Here is a 22,564-nt window from a genome sequence, read left to right as displayed (position 1 = left end):
TCAGGAGGCCTCCGCATATACGGACCACTGTGCGTGCACTGTCACAGCTGTGAAATGGCTGGTGCTAGGGTGACATGTACTTTTCACTTTGCTCATCAGCCGGAGTGACTCTCACTGAAACACTGGACAAATAAATGAGTTCGGTAAACCAGGAACAAGCTGTAAAACAGACAAATCTCTTATTCTTTCAGTGACCTTCCCCCACAGATGTAAAAAGACATGCTAGTGGTGAGTGAATGCTCAAGATGCATTTAGCCAAAGCGCGGTATGTACCTTCTTTATTAACAGCATTCAAGGAAGAGCTTCTGAAATAATGAGGAATAAGCTTGTTATCCACTAAGATATCATTGCCAGAAAACCATTCTAGGTTTCCAAAATACCTCCTCAAATCAAGACAAAGCAATCAGAAATGACTAACCCCAAACAGAATCTAAGTATTCTAAGACCAAGGGTTTTACAGATCCTTGAGTTGGGCTCCATGAGGCACTAAGCTCTAACACTGCAGAAAACAACAATAATGTACAATCACCATGGCAACAGTTCCAGTTTGGAGCAGTGGCTAATTCTCCCTCCATTCATTCAGCATGATTATCCAGTGTCTACTATGTCTAACAAGACACTCTTCTAGAACATGGGACAGAGCTGAGAATAAAATCAAGTCCTGGGCCTCAGAGGATTTTCATTCTTGTCTAGGGATCAGCAGTCTACAGCTGTCACCTGGTTTCTGTTTTCATAAACAAAGTGTTATTGGGATGGAGCTTTACCCACTCCTCTACGGAATGTCTATGGCTGCTTTCATGCCGTAACAGCCGGCATGGGCAGTTGCAACACCAATGGCGGCCTCCAAAGCTGAACAGATTTACTCACAGGCCCTTCACAGAAAAATCTGCTGACTCCTGCTCTAGTCCATGCCAACAATTCCTTTGGTTCCCTACCCTACCCTATGCCCTACTCTCATCCCTTGAAATCAGTTCCCCACCCTTATTTATTGCTTTACAGCATTTACTTGCAGCAAAGTCCCCCTCACTACCCTGTAAAACCTTTCCAATAAGAATTATGTCAGGGAGTTCCCTTGGTGGCTCATTAGGATAAGGATCCAGTGTTGTCACTGCTGTGGCACAAATCTGATCCCTGGCCCAGGAATTTCCACATGCCTCGGGTGTGGCCAAGAAAGAGAATTATGTCATCTTGCCTTACCTCCTACCCCAACAGCATGGAGCTCAGTGGACTACTGAGTATAGAATACACATAAAGAAACCCGGTGAAAGAAGTCACATCACATGTATTACTTCTTAGTGGGTAATGGTTAATCCTTCGGTCTCGGTTTATAAAAGAGTTGTCAATGCCACTCTCAGTGCTCAGAGCACGGCCCCTCCCTACCTGCCCTACACAATCCTGCCCTACCCAGACACACACAATCTTCATTTCCTTCCTCCCCACACCCCTGAACCTCGATTTAGGGTTGAGGACATGCGCGGTGTCTCCTAATCCTTCTTCACAGTAGGATGACACAGTGAGGTACTCTAGTCCTAATCCCCCACTAGACTAGACGGTTTCTGAGGACAGAGGGCTTATCTGTGTCATCAGCATCTTGCACAATGTCAAGCACCTAGCAGACATTCAAAATTTGTGGAATAAGTGAGTATCAACACTTCTATAAATGACAAGCACTTCTGAGAAAACCAAAAGAAATGTTTTCAATAAAAACAAGTGTCGAGAAGTAGGGAAAACTTAGGGAAAAACAGGTATAGACTGATCGGAAAGAAAATCTGCATCCCCTACTTGTCACTTCATGTTCAAATATTAATACGACAGTCATTTCTATTAGCCTTCCCCTTCCCTCCTAAGGGGAAGGTGACTGAAGCGGGCAGAGGTGTAGCAATGCCAGCACCTAAGAACACAGGCTGCAAAGGGAGGTGGGAGGAAGAGAAGGCACAGCTGGAGTGACAGAAGACCATTTATGCTGAGGAATAAGAAAACTGATGGAGAAAGTCAAAGACAATGAGAATCAGGTTTTTCACTTTTTCTCACTTTTTATGACCTTGGAAATGTGGAAAGAAGCTGAGAGTGTTAGATCTACACTGGAGGACATAGTAATGAGAAGTCACAGGTTTTAATCTGTATACACAGATAGATATAGAAAGTTCTAGATATACCGAAACACACATACCTTCCCTAGGTCTGTTCCCTGAGAAGCTATAATATCCTAAGAGCAATGAACATTCCAAACACACAGATCTTGATTTGTAAAATACGACCCTCCACAAAAAAGAAAAAAGCTGATTCCAGGTCTGACACAGGGTAAGCACACAGTCTGAACCTTCTTGCCATGCCAACAAAACATTCAAAGAATGAGAGACTATATCCAAAGAATAAGCTAAAAACACAAACAAACAAAACTAACCAGAACTACCTTGAAAGTCTCCCACTGACCAAATCAGGACTAGAAGAGCATCAAGGTGGATAATGACCATAAGGTGCAACTGACAAAAGACAAACCCATGGGCCTACACTGGTGGAAATAAATGGGTGAGAATAAGAATCTCATTTCCCTCTGTGGGGAATAAAGAGATGACGAATCAAGTTTTTCCTTTTATTAGAGTACAAACAAGTACATACAGAAGAAATGGGTGAAAATTTTAAAAATCACCTTTTTAACTACCAAATCAGATGGTTACTGCTGTTTCGGGCAGGAGTCATCAATGGGGGTTAGTGCGAGTGGGTTGAAGTTTAATGAGAAAGAGGATTTTTTTTTTTTTTTTTGAGAAATAGGATTTTGGAATAATGGAATAATGTTAGAGTATCTCCCTTCATAATATTTATCAATTACAAAGGGGATGATGGTGACATTATACTAAAGAAGGCTGGCAGACCCCAACCTGGGCAGGTAATCAAGGTTAAGGGATGGGACAGAAAAACGACAGCGTGGATGAGACTGAAGAGACACAACGTGCTGAGAAGCGTGGCTGAGCAGCAGCCCCCAGGACCCGCCCCTATGTTCAGGCTGAGGCCACCCCTGGACTGCTCCCAGGCAATGACTGAGTGGTTATATAAGGGAGAGTCCCTGTCTCTAGAAATATTTACTGGAGGAGGTGGTGATAATGGAACATCATATGGGCAGCCTGTTCTCACATGGTCCAGAAAAATATCAACAGCAGTGAGCACATAAAGAAACAAAGTGACGGAGCTCCTGCTATAGCTCAGTGGGTTACAAACCCAACTAGTATCCATGAGGATGGAGGTTCGATTCCTGGCCTCGCTCAGTGGGTTAAGGATCTAGCATTGCCATGAGTTTCAACGAAGGTTGCAGATAGGGCTTGGATCCATGTGGCTGTGGTTCTGATTTGACCTCTAGCCTGGGAACTTCCATATGCCTCAGTTGCACTCCTAAAAAAATAAACAAATAAACAAGATAAATGAGAGCACCCTTTGCCCATCCTAGACAAACTCAGTTGAAACCAGCAAATAGGAAAAAGAAACACCACTGCCTACACCAGAAATGTGAGTAAGCAAGAAAAACAATCCCTGGCATCCTCTTAATTACTAAAATTTGAAATGATTACAAGATTTGACTGAGTTTTTATGAACCTAGAAATGCGTGTAAGGATGAACTCACCTGTTGCTGAAATGCATACCACTCAACCATAAAAACACTGTAAAGCCTTGAGCAGACGACACCATTAGTGTTAGCAAGTTAACACACTACTAGCTTTAAAACATAAGCAAGGGAGTTCCCATCGTGGCTCAGTGGGTAATGAATCCGACTAGGAACCATGAGATTGCAGGTTCGATCCCCGTCCTTGCTCAGTGGGCTGTGGTGTAGACCGGCGGCTGCAGTTCTGATTGGACTTTAAAACATAAGCAAGGGAGTTCCCATCGTGGCTCAGTGGGTAATGAATCCGACTAGGAACCATGAGATTGCGGGTTCAATCCCCGTCCTTGCTCAGTGGGCTGTGGTGTAGGCCGGCGGCTGCAGTTCTGATTGGACTTTAAAACATAAGCAAGGGAGTTCCCATCGTGGCTCAGTGGGTAATGAATCCGACTAGGAACCATGAGATTGCGGGTTCGATCCCCGTCCTTGCTCAGTGGGCTGTGGTGTAGGCCGGCGGCTGCAGTTCTGATTGGACTTTAAAACATAAGCAAGGGAGTTCCCATCGTGCCTCAGTGGGTAATGAATCCGACTAGGAACCATGAGATTGCGGGTTCGATCCCCGTCCTTGCTCAGTGGGCTGTGGTGTAGGCCAGCGGCTGCAGTTCTGATTGGACCCCTGGCCTGGGAACCTCTATACGCCTCGGGTGCGGCCCCAGAAATGGCAAAAAAGACAAACAAACAAACAAACAAAACATAAGCAAGACAAATATACCCTCGAGCAGTAATATATTCAATTTACTCAACCTGCACATATTGCAAATCATTTGCTAACTTCCATTTAGCAGCAAAACATCTCAAGTGACCAGCACTTTTCTTCATTCTTTGCTCCACAAATAACCTGGCAGCTTTTCAGAAAGGTCAGTCGATGCTAGTCTGGGCATATGCAGCAAAAGATAAAAGCTTTTCACCTCCCATTCCTCTCCTTATTCTCACACTCAGGGGTCCCTCTATCGCCCACGCCACCACCATGTGATGAGTCAGTTGCTGGATGGCGGGAAGAAAAATCATAGTTTTGTACGGACTTGAATTCTGTAAGACAACCGAGTGTGTTACTTTGGGTCCTAAACTCTCTTCCGTCTCTTAGACGTGAGCTAAGCTCCAGTTGTCTTACATGTACATACATACACCCAACATCTCATCCAACTGGCTCACCGCTCAGCTCGTTTAGCCGAAAGCAATGAAGAGCGTGTGTCTGTCTACCTGTGCAGACCGGTACCTTGATCTGCACTAAGCAAAACCTGAGACGCGCACTGCACGACAATGAACCTGTTTCAGTAAAAGTTCATGGACGACGTACTTGATGTTCGTCAGTATTTCCTTCTCAACCGTTTTCCGACAAAAAAGAAAGCCACTCTTCACTTTCACTCGATAGCAGATGTCATGAAAGCTTAACACAGCTCCCCCAGCAGACGTCTTCAGCTCATTGGAGCTGGACCCCGGCAGGCCATTGGTGTTCCTTTTGACATCGGGATTGAAACTTGGTAACTATTGGAGGACATCTGGAGTGTTTCTGCCTTTCTGCAGAGGGAAAAGCAACAGTAAGTTGATGGTCCAGGTAAATGAGCCTGCAAACAGCAGTTAACAATCAACTGAAAACAAGCTTGTTGAGAGTTCCCGTTGTGGCCCAGTGGAAACAAACCTGACCGCTACCCATGAGGATGTGGGTTCGATCCCTGGCATCAGCGGGGCGGGGATCTGGCCTTGCTGTGGCTGTGGTGTAGGCCAGCAGCTGTAGCACCAATTCGACCCCTAGCCTGGGAACCTCCACATGCCGCAAAAAGCAAAACAGAACAAGTCCACTGTGGTACAAACTTCCAGTTATAAAATGAGTAAGTCCTGGGGATATAACGCATAACATGGTGACTACAGCTAATGATACCGTATTATGTATTGGAAGTTGCTAAGAGAGATCTTAGAAGTTCTCATCATAAAAAGAAAAAAACTAAAAACGGTGACTTTTGTGTGTGGTGGATGTTGACTAGACTTACTGTGGCGAACATTTCACAACATAATAACATCATTATGTTGCAGTTCCCGTCGTGGCGCAGTGGTTAACGAATCCGACTAGGGACCATGAGGTTGCAGGTTTGATCCTTGGCCTTGCTCAGTGGGTTAAGGATCTGGCGTTGATGTGGCTATAGTGTAGGCCGGTGGCTACAGCTCCAATTAGACCCCTAGCCTGGGAACCTCCATATGCTGTGGGATCAGCCCAAGAAAAGACAAAAAGACCAAAAAAAAAAAAAAAAAAAAAAAAAAAAACACATTATGTTATGCACCTGAAACTAACACAATGTTATACATCAATTATATCTCAATTTTTAAAAATTTTTAAAGAGACATCAAAAAAACTTAATGCAAAATGCCTCATCAGTCACTTTTATATTGACTGCATGTTTAAGTAAAATAGTATGGCTATACTGGATTCAGTGAACTACATTAAAAAAAACTTTAGAAGTTTCCCATATTGTGGCTCACTAAGAACCCACCATAGTGTCCGTGAGAATGCGAGTTCGATCCCTGGCCTCCCTCATTTGGTTAAGGATTGGTCCTGCCCCCAAGCTGCAATGTAGGTCGCAGATGGGCTCAGATCCCGTATTGCCATTTCTGTGGCATAAGCTGGCAGCTGCAGCTCTGATTCAACCCGTAGCCTGGGAACTTCCATGTGCCATAGGTTCAGCTGTAAAAAGAAAAGAATTTAAACAAGTCCATTTAAAACTGCAGTGAAATAAACAGCTGCACTTCCAATGAACAGGTCATATCACAGCAATAACAACAACCCTGGAACTTTTATTAGGAGGCAGACACAAACTTGAAATACAAAATCCAATCAGATGCAAAGAACATTGCATATAGGATTTTATTCTAGATATAAACTACTAAAACTCACGAAGCAGGAAAAATGGATGGAGTTAGATCTGACTGAAATGTATTGCTACAATTCAAGATCACGGAAGACAAGTGACCAGAAACCCCGGTTTTTTTGTTTGTTTTTATGTTGTGTTTTTGTGTTTTTTGTCTTTGCCATTTCTTGGGCCGCTCCTGTAGCATATGAGGTTCCCAGGCTAGGGGCGATCGGAGCTGTAACCGCCGGCCACAGCCACAGCCACAGCAACTCGGGATCCAAGCCGCGTCTGCAACCTACACCACAGCTCACAGCCACGCTGGATCCTTAACCCACTGCGCAAGGCCAGGGATGGAACCTGCAACCTCACGGTTCCTAGTCGGATTCGTTAACCACCGAGCCACGACGGGAACTCCACTATGATCCTGTTTTTGTTTGACTCTATGACAGAATTACTACAAAAAGGGAATTGGCAAGGCAGTCAGGGACAAGAGAGATTTCTTTGAATTTAAAGCTCCAGATTTCGCATCCCTGGTGGCTATGTTCCTTCAATCCACTAAGAGGATAAACTCCAAAATCTTTGGAAAGACAAGATCATTTCCTTAATGGGTGAACAGATTTAAATTCTAGGAAGGTTTAGAATTATGTACAAAAATGAATAAGAAATCAAACCAGTAGTTAAGCAGCTAAATAATTTAAAACACAAAGGGAGTATTAGGAGCTTCCCCTGTGGTACAACAGGATCTGTGGCGTCTTGGTCTTGTTGGAACACGGGTTCAACCCCCAGCCCGACACAGTGGGTTTAGGATCCAGCACTGCTGCAGCTGCGGCTTAGGTTGTGACTGTGATTCAGCCCTGAACCCTGGCCCTGGAACTCAGTGGGGTGGCCAAAAGCGGAAAAAAAAAAGTGAGGTTAAATTTGAAATGAAGCTTAAAATATTTCAATTAACAAGTTACGAAAGGCCCCTTTAAAGGATTTAGAGGAAGACCTTAAGGTGAATTTAACAGCTTGTGAAATAGGTTTGAAATGTGAAACATCCATAAACCCAGTTTTAATTTTTAAAAATCAAAATAACTTATAAAGAACTTTCTGCCTGTATCTGGTCCAAACCAATCATCCTCCTAAAATCAACTATAGAAGCACACAATTAAAAGAACCAACTCTTGGAGTTCCCGTTGTGGCTCAGTGGGCCGTGAACCCAACTTCTATCCATGAGGACATGGGTTTGATCCCGGGCCCTACTCAGTGGGTTAAGCATCTTGCCTTGCCGTAAACTATGGGGTAGGTCACAGATGCAATTCTGATCTGGTGAGGCTGTGGCTGTGGCAAAGGCTGGCAGCTGCTGCTCTGATTCAACCCCTAACCTGGGAACCTCCATGTGCAGTGGATGGGGCCCTTAAAAGCAAAAAAAAAAAAAAAAAAAAAAGGAAGAGGTCCCTTAGTTTGAAATAAACAACAATAGCAACAAAAATGGGTTTGGAACGCTACATTTGTAGTCTCAGTTTCCCCTCAGTGGGTCTTAGAGATGCTAATAAAAACATTAGATCAGGAGTTCCCTTGCGGTGCAGTGGGTTAAGGATCCTGCACTGTCGCTCTGCAGCTCAGGTCACTGCTGTGGTGTGGGTTTGATTCCTACCCTGGAAGCTTCCCATGCCGCAGCTGAGGCCAAAAAAAACGAACACCCCCCCGCCCCCCCCCCCCGCCAGTTGGGTCAGCTGCTAACGAGATTGATTAATAGGGGAACAACAACAATTTGAAGAATACACTGAGGCTCAGCTCAGAAGCTGGGAAGTGGTTAATCCCAAGAAACCCACGCTTTGAACAGTCCGTAGTTTTCTGATCCCATCAAATATTTAGTTTTAAGACAGTTAAGCTAGAACACTAATAGATACAGTTCTGACATGGTGAAATCAAGACTAAAAAGGAGATGGGGAGAAGAGACGAAAGCTGAAAGCATTTATTATAATTTGTTAGTTTCTCATACCCTCCCCATCACCCTCCCACTGCCCACCCCAAAAAGTCCAAAGTGGCTGGCAGCTGGGAAAGTTCACTTTCGAGGCAGCTATGCTAACCACTATGCCACTGACGCCAAGAACGTTCACTTGACACAACATCACACTGGCACCTCTGAAACCACCAAAGCTTCCCTCATTGAACCCCCCTACACCCTAACTCACTGCAGAATGCCTCACTCACTCCTTCTGACAAATCAGGAGCGAGAGTTTCTACGGGGCAACTGGCTGTGGTGTTTCCAACGAGTCATGTCACTGTGTGGTGGGGGACCAGAAAGGCTTAGGGGAGGTAAGAATTCTCCTTTTCTTCTTCTTTTTGGCCACACCCACAGCGTGCAGAAGTCCCCAGGCCAGACGGAACCCACACAAGCAGCAACCCAAGCCACAGCAGTGACAACCTGGATCCTTAACCGCTGAGCCACCAGGGAATTCCCTAGGAAACAACTCCTACATTAAGAGTCTGCAAAGAGACACGAGCAAGTGCTACCCTGCCCTTTACTGGTGTTAAACACCTGAGCTGGCAGGGACGCTTGGGTCACAGCTGGGGAAATGCAAATATGATAGACCTGGGCATAGCGATAGCAAGACACCTTAATTTGGTTAGTTGATAATGGTGCTGCGGAAATGCAGGCAAAGTTCTTTTCTTGAAGATGCGGAAGTAGGATCAGGAGCGAATACCATGATACGCCTAGTTTCCTTAAAATGCTTCCGAAAACATACTGAGGCGATTACAGGTAAGATGAACACCTGGGAAATCTAGTTGTTATAATTACTAAAGTTATTAGTAATCGTACCATTACATCAATTACCTGATGGTCACGTCATCACTATGTAACAAAGACCAAATCTGTCTCCAGACGGAGTCTGTTCCTAGAGCTCTCATCTTCGGGCGCCACTGCCTGTGCTTAGTCACGCTGGCTCTGCACTTTTGTTGAAAGACTGTTGCGAAGGCCTGAAATATACAGGGCAGCCCATTCTCTAGACCTCGACCTTTAAAGGTATACCACTGTCACTCATACGGAGTAAAAGGCTGTGGGACAGAGAGTAGCCTTTGTCTGCTTGGAGGATTATAGGAACACGGCGACCAGAGCCACAGGGATGGCTGCAAGAACAAAGGATTCTGGCCCCAAGAGGCTGCAACAACCAACCACACCTCGCCTCCTCTTTTAGTATAAAAGAAGCCTGAGTTCTACTTGGGTGAGTTGGTTCTTTGGACAAGAGTCCACCGTCTTCTCCATTTGCTGGCTTTCCAAATAAAGTCACTCTCCCGACCCCAAGGACACATCTCTCAATTTACTGCCTGTCATGCAGCGAGACTTACAAGTTTGGACTCAGTAACAAGTAATCAGACTATCTAATTGTTATCTTAAATTTTAGTTAAAAGTTTAAAGATTTGGAGTTCCTGTTGTGGCTCAGTGGTTAAGAACCGACTCATATCCATGAGGATGTGGTTCGATCCTTGGCTTCACTCAATGGGTTAAGGATCTGGTGCTGCCACAAGCTTCGGCATAGGTCACAGGTGTGGCTCAAAGCTGGCATTGCTGTGGCTGTGGTGTAGGCCTGCAGCTGCAGCTCCGATTCAACTCCTAGTCTCGGAACTGCCATGTGCCGCGGTGCAGCCCTAAAAGGAAAAAAAAAAAAAGTTAAAAAATTTTAATGTATTATTTCAACTAATTAATAGTAAGTTCTAAGTCAATCATACCCTTCAGCTTATTTCCCTAGAAATCCACGCATCAACGTTGGGCAATGACTGTCTATCAGGAGAGAACTTTTACCTAAAGGTGAAGAATGGTAAATGCCTACTGGAAAAACAAAATTAAAGAAACAGAGCCAACAAATCAAAACCTAATCACTCATAAAATAAAATAAGTGGAAGTGTGGCATCTCAGAGTTATTCTCCAAACAAAATAAGCAATATATTTAAAGAATGTCAGAAAGTATCATATGAAGCACCACTCAGCTGAATATCGCCATTCTTTGTAAATCTAAGTAAAGGATATCACAGGTGGATTGAACTACCGCCATCACAATCTAAAAAGTTCATTCTCATCCAAAGTTTTAGACGTTTCCCAGCCAAAAAGCTTTAGCTGTCTTCCTGGCAATTTTTCATACCTAGCCATCGACTGTAAAGTTGTACTCATCATCACACTTCTCTTTGAGTCTCCATAACCCACAAAAGGAATTACTTTCCTCTCTCGTGCCTACAGCTGTTATTTCTACATCCTAAAGAAGCCCAGCACATCACAGTCTGTAAGTAAACACTGGCAGAAGAAAGGGAGAGGGGAGGGGAGGGAGGGAGGGAGGGAGACAAATGCCAAGAACAGCTCCAGAAAAGCAATTTGGATGTACTCAAATTAGAAATACACCCTAGGAGTTCCCAATGTGGAGAAGCGGAAACTATCCAACTAGAAACCATGAGGTTGCGGGTTCAATCCCTGGCTTCGCTCAGCGGGTTAAGGATCTGGCATTGCTGTGAGCTTGTGTGTAGAGAGCGGCTCGGGTCCTTGGCTGTGGCTGTGGCATAGGCTAGCAGCTGCAGCTCCAATTAGACCCCTAGCCTGGGAACCTCCATGTGCCGCGGGTACGGCCCTCAAAAGAAAAAAAGACAAAAAAAAAAAAAAAGAAAGAAAAAAGAAATACACCCTAATACTACTGAATATAATTTTAGAAGCAAATTACAGCAAAGGAGCATACAGAGCAGGAGCCCCTGAGTTCACCATTTGTGAATGCCAGACGTATACCTCTCAAAAGTGATGGACCAAAGTCCCCTGGAGAAGAGAAGCACAGCTAAAAGGGGAAAAGAAAACAGGAAGAAGGAAGGTTAGTGTGACGACACGACAGGAGGGGTGACGACACGACACGAGGCATGACAAACAGTCGGCGTGGGCGAGAAGCCAGAGCTGCATCACTGGAAAGACCACGGATGCTTTGCCAAAGAACACTCACACGCTAGAGCACACGCCACACGGCTTTTCCAGGGTTCAATCATGCCTAGTTTCTTAAACTGGTTCACTCCCATCTTCAGGCTAGATAACCCTCGCTTTTCTCACGGTTCCAGAGAGCAGCCACTCGGGACCACCATGTGCCAGAAACGCGAAGAAGTTCCACTATCCACACAGGGCCCACTTGGCCAGCTATGACACTCTCGTTGCTCTACATTACCTTGGAATCGGCCACTTTATCCAGACCCAACTCTTGAATGACCATGTTAATCCGCTCATTTTTTTCATGATTTGTCATGGTGGTCGGAAGCCGAAGAGCTGCCGAGAACTGTAAGTTTTCTCTCACTGTCAGCGTTCCCATCACGACGTCATCCTTAAAGCAAAATGGCATTTTCACAAGACCATCGCTCTGTAGTGCAGTACCTTATTCATAAAAACAACATACCCCGAGTTCCCGTCCCGCCTCAGTGGTTAACGAACCGGACGGTATCCATGAGGACGCAGGATCAATCCCTGGCCTCGCTCAGTGGGTTCACGATCCAGTGTTACCGTGAGTTGTGGTCAGGGTTACAGACACAGCTCGGACATGGCTTTGCTGCGGCTGTGGTGGAGGCTGGCAACTGTAGCTCCGATTGGACCCCTAGCCTGGCAGCTTCCATGTGCCGTGGGTGCGCCCTAAAAAGACCAAAAAAAAAGAAAGAAAGAAAATACCCAAGTTCTAGCTAATAACAAGCTTGCAATTAGACAATTTACAATAGCTCCAGGATGCAGACTGCTGCAAAGCCTGATGAAATCCTTCTCTCCCCAATCTGCTCGCCCAGAGAGGACACAGGGGATTACCAGCACTACATTTCCAGACTGTTTAACACAAAGATCTGCCAAACACAGTTCTAAGCTCGAGGATGGAGAGAAGTGAAGTGAAGAAAGCAGAAAACAGTCATGTCCTTTAGAAATGTATGACAACAAGAATGTATCACTGCCCTTACAGGAGCATATCCAGATTCTTTCCACTGAATCCTGTGCTGAATCTTATGGGAGATTATGAAAAGCTGACATAAGAAAAAACTGTTTCTATAAGGATGTCCCACAGTCAATTAGAAACACACTCCCTTGGAGCCAAGGCACTCGCCCAGTACAGAAACAGAGAAACCCATAATGCAAGTCCACAAATACTTACCTGTACCACGTAACCTGAGTTACATTTAAAATTGGCAGGTCGAGGTGCTCCATTGATCAAAACATCTCCAGATAATCCATGCGGATCTTTCCTTGCAGTAAGACATCTAACAACCTGTTCAAAAAAATGCGTTGTTCGGGCTTTTTTTCCATCCAACCTGGTTTCGCTCTCAGCTCACCTGAATCCAAATTCTGCTCAAGTTAGAAATTAACTTTTCAAGACTCATATTGTTTTATGTGTATATAAAGATAACAGCTCTTTCAAGGCTCACCTCTTTTCTCTTTTCTTTTCTTTTTTTTTTTAACTACATGCTACAATAAAGCCCAAAAACGTGAAGCAAGCAAAGCGCTGCGGGCTGATCCGGCACGAGCACCCAAACTGCCTCCAGGCTGTGCGATATCCGGTCCCGAGGTCCCGAGGCAGGCCCTGTGCCCCTCGTCTAAGACTCAAGCCCTCCCTTTCGCCTCGGGCTCCGCCTCCCCACTCTCCATGTACCCCTTCCTTCCCTGTCCACAGCACAAACCACGGCTGACAGCTGCATGCCAATCGCCTGATCATGTCCTGTTAGGAAGGCTGACCTAGCAAGACGTCCCCAACCTCAGGACAGAACCACACCCAGCACAACTGCACGCTCCCCACCGCACCCAGACCTGGACCAGACGCCCAGACAAAGCGCAACGAGCACCTGCTCACATAAAGCTGATCTTTAAAGGCACACTGAAACTCGGGGTGGGGAACAGGAAGGAGACCAAGAGCTACAAAGCTCCATTATACAGTCAGGAGCCACGGGGATGTAAGACTCGCGTGAGGAGCACGGGCAGTGATGCTCCAGTAACTCTGTATCGCACAGAGGGCTAGACGGACCACGGGGATCATGGCAGCATGGGTGCCAGTGTCGAATCGCTGTGTGGCACACCTGCAACTGATGTAAGATTGCATGCCAACCTAGCTCCATTTTCAAAAGCCACACATTAAAACTACCAAGAGAAAGCTTACTTATACTGCTATACTCACGAAGATTTGCCTCCACCTGTGGGTCCCAGAATGGCATTGAGGCCAGGTTTCATGATCCCACTGCAAATGCAAAAACACACCAAGTTACTGACCCACTTTAAAAGCAAGTCTATTTTAGGGTTGGCATTTAACACACTCAGTGAAAACCGATGAAATTGCCGACAAGGGGGAGAAAAAAAGGCACCAATCAACTCTCAAAGGAAAAGATACTCAATTGTTGGTTAACAGAAATCTAGCACACAAAAAATGCAATCACTACTGAGACTTAGAAGAAAACCGCCTTGGTCTTAATTCCTTTCACTTCTTTTTTTTTTTTTGGTCTTTTTGTTTTCTTGCCTTTTCTAGGGCCACTCCTGCGGCATGTGGAGGTTCCCAGCTAGGGATCGAATTGGAGCTGTAGCCACCAGAGCCACAGCAACACGGGATCTGAGCCGCGTCTACGACCTACACCATAGCTCATGGCAACGCCGATCCTTAACCCACTGAGCAAGGCCAGGGATCAAACCCGCAATCTCAGGTTCCTAGTCGGATTCGTTAACCACTGGCCCCCACGGAACTCCTCTTTCGCTTCTCTTCTACTACATTTAAATTGTTTTGGAAAAGGACACAAGAACTTTCAGGTTCCTTGATGTCGCAGACGCTGGCGAAGCCCTTTGCTCCCCTCACTCCTCCCTCGCAGTGTAAAGTGCAGAACAGTCCTGGGTGATGCCTGATGAGAATCACTTCACGCCACCCATTGCTACCTAAGCAGCATTCCCACTGCTCCAATCCAGTCACACAAGAAACAATATATCTGAAACAGAAATTCAGTGGCCGGGCGTTCCGGTCGGGGCTCAGCGGTAAGGAAGCCAACGAGTGCCCATGAGGATGTGGGTTCGATCCCTGGCTCTGCTCAGTGAGTTAAGGATCCTGGGTTGCTGGGGCTGTGGCACAGGCCAGCATCGATAGCTCTGATTCGACCCCTAGCCTGGGAACATCCATACGTCCCGGTACAGCCCTAAATAAACATAAAAAAAAAAGAAGAAGAAGAAACCCAATGGCTGGAAAAAAAGCACCTCGAGGCGTACAAAGAAAATATCCCCAATTCTTCACCCACATCAAATTCTTAATCAAATTAAAAAGTAAAACATATACCCTCAGATAATCTTGTCTTCTTCCTTGTAAAGTATCAGAAAAAAATGGACTGGGACATCTCGGTTTAGAAGTAGTGGATGCCACTTTCTATTGGAGAGAGCCTTGAAGGATATATAGACTAAGCAGACAATGTGAGGGAGTGAACATCCAGACAGAAAGGGGAGTTCCCGTTGTGGCTCAGTGGAAAGAATCTGACTAGTATCCATGAGGATGCAGGTTCCATTCCTGGCCTGCTCTGTGGGTTCAGGATCTGGCATTGCTGTGAGCTGCAGTGAGGTCACAGACGCGGCTCAGATCCCCCGTTGCTGTGCTATGGTGTAGGCCAGCAGCTGCAGCTGCAATTTGACCTCTAGCCTACGAACTCCATATGCTGTGGGTGCGGCCCTAAAAAGAAAAAAATTTAAGGCAGGGTTGACTGTGCTGAGACTCAAGAAGACGGCAAATACTTTGATCTGAGTGTAGAATGGTTGCTGGGTAAATGGTTAAGGAGGATGGGCTGGACCAAAGAGAATGAAGGCAGGCTCTGCAGTTACATCCGCCTGATGAAACCGAGGAATCCAGGCCCTTTCAAAACCCTGGTTACCAAGTCCAGCCTCTCTTTGGAACTGGCAGGTAAGTCAAAGTTATTCACGGAATTCCCGTGTGGTGCAGTGGGTTAAGGATCTGCTGTTTTCACTGCAGTGGCTTGGGTCGCTGCTATGGCTCAGGTTCAATCCCTGGCCTGGAACTTCCTCATATTGTGGGCATTGCCAGAAAAAAAAAAAAATAGTCCACAGAGAAAACACTACCCATTCCAAATGGAAGGTTTAAAGTCAAAGGCTATTTCACTCTCAATAATTCCTGCAGAAGCCAATTCCATGATCACAGAATTGCCGTGATGATAAACTTTTCCATGTACCCCAGTGTTTCCATCAGGAGGCCTCCGCATATACGACCACTGGCGTGACTGTCACAGCTGTGAAATGCTGGTGCTAGGGTGACATGTACTTTTCACTTTGCTCATCAGCCGGAGTGACTCTCACTGAAACACTGGACAAATAAATGAGTTCGGTAAACCAGGAACAAGCTGTAAAACAGACAAACTCTTATTCTTTCAGTGACCTTCCCCCACAGATGTAAAAAGACATGCTAAGTGTGAGTGAAGCTCAAGATGCATTTAGCCAAAGCGCGGTATGTACCTTCTTTATTAACAGCATTCAAGGAAGAGCTTCTGAAATAATGAGGAATAAGCTGTTATCCACTAAGATATCATTGCCAGAAAACCATTCTAGGTTTCCAAAATACCTCCTCAAATCAAGACAAAGCAATCAGAAATGACTAACCCCAAACAGAATCTAAGTATTCTAAGACCAAGGGTTTTACAGATCCTGAGTTGGGCTCCATGAGGCACTAAGCTCTAACACTCAGAAAACAACAATAATGTATAATCACCATGGCAACAGTTCCAGTTTGGAGCAGTGGCTAATTCTCCCTCCATTCATTCAACATGATTATCCAGTGTCTACTATGTCTAACAAGACACTCTTCTGAACATGGGACAGAGCTGAGAATAAAATAAGTCCTGGGCCTCAGAGGATTTTCATTCTTGTCTAGGGATCAGCAGTCTACAGCTGTCACCTGTTTTCTGTTTTCATAAACAAAGTGTTATTGGGATGGAGCTTTACCCACTCCTCTACGGAATGTCTATGCTGCTTTCATGCCGAACAGCCGGCATGGGAGTTGCAACACCAATGGGCCTCCAAAGCTGAACAGATTTACTCACAGGCCCTTCACAGAAAAATCTGCTGACTCCTGCTCTAGTCCATGCCAACAATTCCTTTGGTTCCCTACCCTACCCTATGCCCTACTCTCATCCCTTGAAATCAGTTCCCCACCTCTATTTATTGCTTTACAGCATTTACTTGCAGCAAAGTCCCCCTCACTACCCTGTAAAACCTTTCCAATAAGAATTATGTCAGGGAGTTCCCTTGGTGGCTCATTAGATAAGATCCAGTGTTGTCACTGCTGTGGCACAAATCTGATCCCTGGCCCAGGAATTTCCACAGCCTCGGGTGTGGCCAAGAAAGAGAATTATGTCATCTTGCCTTACCTCCTACCCCAACAGCATGGAGCCAGTGACTACTGAGTATAGAATACACATAAAGAAACCCGTGAAAGAAGTCACATCACATGTATTACTTCTAGTGGGTAATGGTAATCCTTCGGTCTCCGTTTATAAAAGAGTTGTCAATGCACCTCTCAGTGCTCAGAGCACGGCCCCTCCCTACCTGCCCTACACAATCCTGCCCTACCCAGACACACACAATCTTCATTTCCTTCCTCCCCACACCCTGAACCTCGATTTAGGGTTGAGGACATGCGCGTGTCTCCTAATCCTTCTTCACAGTAGGATGACACAGTGAGGTACTCTAGTCCTAATCCCCCACTAGACTAGACGGTTTCTGAGGACAGAGGGCTTATCTGTGTCATCAGCATCTTGCACAATGTCAAGCACCTAGCAGACATTCAAAATTTGTGGAATAAGTGAGTATCAACACTTCTATAAATGACAAGCACTTCTGAGAAAACCAAAAGAAATGTTTTCAATAAAAACAAGTGTCGAGAAGTAGGGAAAACTTAGGGAAAAACAGGTATAGACTGATGGAAAGAAAATCTGCATCCCCTACTTGTCACTTCATGTTCAAATATTAATACGACAGTCATTTCTATTAGCCTTCCCCTTCCCTCCTAAGGGGAAGGTGACGAAGCGGGCAGAGGTGTAGCAATGCCAGCACCTAAGAACACAGGCTGCAAAGGGAGGTGGGAGGAAGAGAAGCACAGCTGGAGGACAGAAGACCATTTATGCTGAGGAATAAGAAAACTGATGGAGAAAGTCAAAGACAATGAGAATCAGGTTTTTCACTTTTTCTCACTTTTTATGACCTTGGAAATGTGGAAAGAAGCTGAGAGTGTTAGATCTACACTGGAGGACATAGTAATGAGAAGTCACAGGTTTTAATCTGTATACACAGATAGATATAGAAAGTTCTAGATATACGAAACACACATACCTTCCCTAGGTCTGTTCCCTGAGAAGCTATAATATCCTAAGAGCAATGAACATTCCAAACACACAGATCTGATTTGTAAAATACGACCTCCACAAAAAAGAAAAAGCTGATTCCAGGTCTGACACAGGGTAAGCACACAGTCTGAACCTTCTTGCCATGCCAACAAAACATTCAAAGAATGAAGACTATATCCAAAGAATAAGCTAAAAACACAAACAAACAAAACTAACCAGAACTACCTTGAAAGTCTCCCACTGACCAAATCAGACTAGAAGAGCATCAAGGTGGATAATGACCATAAGGTGCAACTGACAAAAGACAAACCATGGGCTACACTGGTGAAATAAATGGGTAGAATAAGAATCTCATTTCCCTCTGTGGGAATAAGAGAGGACGAATCAAGTTTTTCCTTTTATTAGAGTACAAACAAGTACATAAGAAGAAATGGGTGAAAATTTTAAAAATCACCTTTTTAACTACCAAATCAGATGGTTACTGCTGTTTCGGGCAGGAGTCTCAATGGGTTAGTGCGAGTGGGTTGAAGTTTAATGAGAAAGAGGATTTTTTTTTTTTTTTTTGAGAAATAGGTTTTGGAATAATGGAATAATGTTAGAGTATCTCCCTTCATAATATTTATCAATACAAAGGGGATGATGGTGACATTATACTAAAGAAGGCTGGCAGACCCCAACCTGGGCAGGTAATCAAGGTTAAGGGATGGACAGAAAAACGACAGCGTGGATGAGACTGAAGAGACACAACGTGTGAGAACGTGGCTGAGCAGCGCCCCCAGGACCCGCCCCTATGTTCAGGCTGAGGCCCCCCTGGACTGCTCCCGGCAATGACTGAGTGGTTATATAAGGGAGAGTCCCTGTCTCTAGAAATATTTACTGGAGGAGGTGGTGATAATGGAACATCATATGGGCAGCCTGTTCTCACATGGTCCAGAAAATTCAACAGCAGTGAGCACATAAAGAAACAAAGTGACGGAGCTCCTGCTATAGCTCAGTGGGTTACAAACCCAACTAGTATCCATGAGGATGGAGGTTCGATTCCTGGCCTCGCTCAGTGGGTTAAGGATCTAGCATTGCCATGAGTTTCAACGAAGGTTGCAGATAGGGCTTGGATCCATGTGGCTGTGGTCTGATTTGACCTCTAGCCTGGGAACTTCCATATGCCTCAGTTGCACTCCTAAAAAAATAAACAAATAAAACAAGATAAATGAGAGCACCCTTTGCCCATCCTAGACAAACTCAGTTGAAACCAGCAAATAGGAAAAAGAAACACCACTGCCTACACCAGAAATGTGAGTAAGCAAGAAAAACAACCCTGGCATCCTCTTAATTACTAAAATTTGAAATGATTACAAGATTTGACTGAGTTTTATTGAACCTAGAAAAGCGTGTAAGGATGAACTCACCTGTTGCTGAAATGCATACCACTCAACCATAAAAAACTGTAAAGCCTTGAGCAGAGACACCTTAGTGTTAGCAAGTTAACACACTACTAGCTTTAAAACATAAGCAGGGAGTTCCCATCGTGGCTCAGTGGGTAATGAATCCACTAGGAACCATGAGATTGCGGGTTCGATCCCCGTCCTTGCTCAGTGGGCTGTGGTGTAGGCCGGCGGCTGCAGTTCTGATTGGACTTTAAAACATAAGCAAGGGAGTTCCCATCGTGGCTCAGTGGGTAATGATCCGACTAGGAACCATGAGATTGCGGGTTCGATCCCCGTCCTTGCTCAGTGGGCTGTGGTGTAGGCCGGCGGCTGCAGTTCTGATTGGACTTTAAAACATAAGCAAGGAGTTCCCATCGTGCCTCAGTGGGTAATGAATCCGACTAGGAACCAAATTGCGGGTTCGATCCCCGTCCTTGCTCAGTGGGCTGTGGTGTAGGCCAGCGGCTGCAGTTCTGATTGGACCCTGGCCTGGGAACCTCTATACGCTCGGGTGCAGCCCCAGAAATGGCAAAAAAGACAAACAAACAAACAAACAAAACATAAGCAAGACAAATATACCCTCGAGCAGTAATATATTCAATTTACTCAACCTGCACATATTGCAAATCATTTGCTAACTTCCATTTAGCAGCAAAACATCTCAAGTGACCAGCACTTTTCTTCATTTTTGCTCCACAAATAACCTGGCAGCTTTTCAGAAAGGTCGGTCGATGCTAGTCTGGGCATATGCAGCAAAAGATAAAAGCTTTTCACCTCCCATTCCTCTCCTTATTCTCCACATCAGGGGTCCCTCTATCGCCCACGCCACCACCATGTGATGAGTCAGTTGCTGGATGGCGGAAGAAAAATCATAGTTTTGTACGGACTTGAATTCTGTAAGACAACCGAGTGTGTTACTTTGGGTCCTAAACTCTCTTCCGTCTCTTAGACGTGAGCTAAGCTCCAGTTGTCTTACATGTACATACATACACCCAACATCTCATCCAACTGGCTCACCGCTCAGCTCGTTTAGCCGAAAGCAATGAAGAGCGTGTGTCTGTCTACCTGTGCAGACCGGTACCTTGATCTGCACTAAGCAAAACCTGAGACGCGCACTGCACGACAATGAACCTGTTTCAGTAAAAGTTCATGGACGACGTACTTGATGTTCGTCAGTATTTCCTTCTCAACCGTTTTCCGACAAAAAAGAAAGCCACTCTTCACTTTCACTCGATAGCAGATGTCATGAAAGCTTAACACAGCTCCCCCAGCAGACGTCTTCAGCTCATTGGAGCTGGACCCCGGCAGGCCATTGGTGTTCCTTTTTGACATCGGGATTGAAACTTGGTAACTATTGGAGGACATCTGGAGTGTTTCTGCCTTTCTGCAGAGGAAAAGCAACAGTAAGTTGATGGTCCAGGTAAATGAGCCTGCAAACAGCAGTTAACAATCAACTGAAAACAAGTTGTGAGAGTTCCCGTTGTGGCCCAGGGAAACAAACCTGACCGCTACCCATGAGGATGTGGGTTCGATCCCTGGCATCAGCGGGGCGGGGATCTGGCCTTGCTGTGGCTGTGGTGTAGGCCAGCAGCTGTAGCACCAATTCGACCCCTAGCCTGGGAACCTCCACATGCCGCAAAAAGCAAAACAGAACAAGTCCACTGTGGTACAAACTTCCAGTTATAAAATGAGTAAGTCCGGGGATATAACGCATAACATGGTGACTACAGCTAATGATACCGTATTATGTATTTGGAAGTTGCTAAGAGAGATCTTAGAAGTTCTCATCATTAAAAAGAAAAAAACTAAAAACGGTGACTTTTGTGTGTGTGGATGTTGACTAGACTTACTGTGGCGAACATTTCACAACATATAACATCATTATTTGCAGTGGTAGAAAGAATGACGTCAAGAGACAATCACCACTTGGCAAGCAACAACGAGCAGCTGACAGTGGCCGGAGCTGTGAGTAGCCACCCGGTGCATGGAGACTTGACAGGGAACAGGAGGTCTGACCATCTTCCCTGACAAACTACGACAAAGGGGACAACACTTATGTCACCGCAGACAAAGGCACCAACACCAACAGGACGCTGATGAAGGTTCCCATCCGCCACGACGGGAGACGCCAGAATCACGCAGCCCCTCGTGTCTTGCACTGAGAACACAGCCCCACTTCTGCGGTGTCCCTGCCAAGAGTCCAGGCCTGCGTCTGCACGTGAGAAGCACTGGACGGGCCGGCTTAAGGGCCTCCTAGGAATGTGCTGTCCACTGTGTGTGAGGACGTGAGAGGTGGGAAAGGGTACAGAACTGCTCAGGATGAGAAAAGATAGAGTGTTTCTGCAGAGAATCCTGAGCCAAAGGAAAAAAAAGGCACTTTCGGGCAGATGGTGAGGTCTGACGGAGCTTACGGATCGGATGGTAGCAACGGCCCCAACGCAACTCCCTGGCTGCCAGGCACGTGAGGTGGTAACGTGGGAAACAGTGGCCAGGGCACCCAAGGATGACGTACACGGTGTCAGAAAAGACTATGTGGGGAGGGCGGGGCAAAGAGAGTCAAAAGGCAGCAGCTGGGGAATCAAGGCAAGGGACGTGGGACTCCTGGGCATTCCTTTAACTGTTTGGTAAAACTGTTGAAATTTTTAAAAAGTGGCCCCAGAAGGCAAAGAGAGGAAAAAAGGTTTTTTAATAAATAAAAAGATTCCCAACTTAGCTTTTGTGGTTTTCCTATAACCACGTTTCGCCCACCATCCTCTTTCCTAATAGAAGTAAACGGCCTCTTGATTCCACTCTTCCGCCTCTCAGGCCCCAAATCTTAGGCATGGGTTTTCAGGTGTAATCACACCTGCATCCATTCCCGAGCTAATCTGTTGGTTCCACCTACGAATTCCTCTAGACAGCTCCGCAGGCCTTTGTTTTTAACAGCTCGGAACTCGCTCCACGTCCCAGACCATAAGCCGTAGTGCTTACTGTGGCCCACGGTCGACAGAACCTGCCACTCTCAATGCCACTCAGGCACTATCCTATTATGGACGGAACTGCGTGCCCCCGAATTCAAGTTGAAGTCCTACCTCCCAGCACCTTAGAATACACTGTATTTGGCTATTCGGTCTTTCTTTGCTTTTTTTATTATACTTGATTTTGGAGATTGGGTCTTTCAACAGGTAATTCTGGTTACATAAGGCCATGTGGGGTGCCACCATCCAATAAGGACCACTGTCCTCATAAGAAGAGGAGAACTCGGGGAGTTCCCGCCGTGGCTCAGCAGAAGTGGATCTGATTACGAACCATGAGGTTGTGGC

The 22,564-nt window shown here is 45.6% G+C and overlaps 2 protein-coding genes across 2 annotated transcripts in view; both read right to left on the bottom strand.

Annotated features, from left to right (window-relative positions):
* ABCG2 (ATP-binding cassette, sub-family G (WHITE), member 2) overlaps positions 1–22,564 on the bottom strand; it is a 91,975-nt gene that overhangs the window by 35,059 nt on the left and 34,352 nt on the right.
* On the bottom strand, positions 11,748–20,649 carry LOC110262192 (ATP-binding cassette sub-family G member 2-like). The gene is made up of 4 exons (XM_021101769.1): positions 20,425–20,649; positions 13,641–13,700; positions 12,627–12,740; positions 11,748–11,822 (listed from the first exon to the last, which is right to left on the bottom strand). The coding sequence occupies exons 1-3, from the start codon at positions 20,625–20,627 to the stop codon at positions 12,683–12,685; spliced, it is 321 nt and encodes a 106-aa protein (XP_020957428.1). The 5' UTR covers positions 20,628–20,649; the 3' UTR covers positions 11,748–11,822; positions 12,627–12,682.

The sequence above is a fragment of the Sus scrofa genome, chromosome 8 (genome assembly GCF_000003025.6).
Source record: "Sus scrofa isolate TJ Tabasco breed Duroc chromosome 8, Sscrofa11.1, whole genome shotgun sequence".
NCBI lineage: Eukaryota > Metazoa > Chordata > Mammalia > Artiodactyla > Suidae > Sus > Sus scrofa.
Note: the sequence above shows the minus strand (reverse complement) of the source record. Positions and strands in the feature narration are given on the sequence as shown.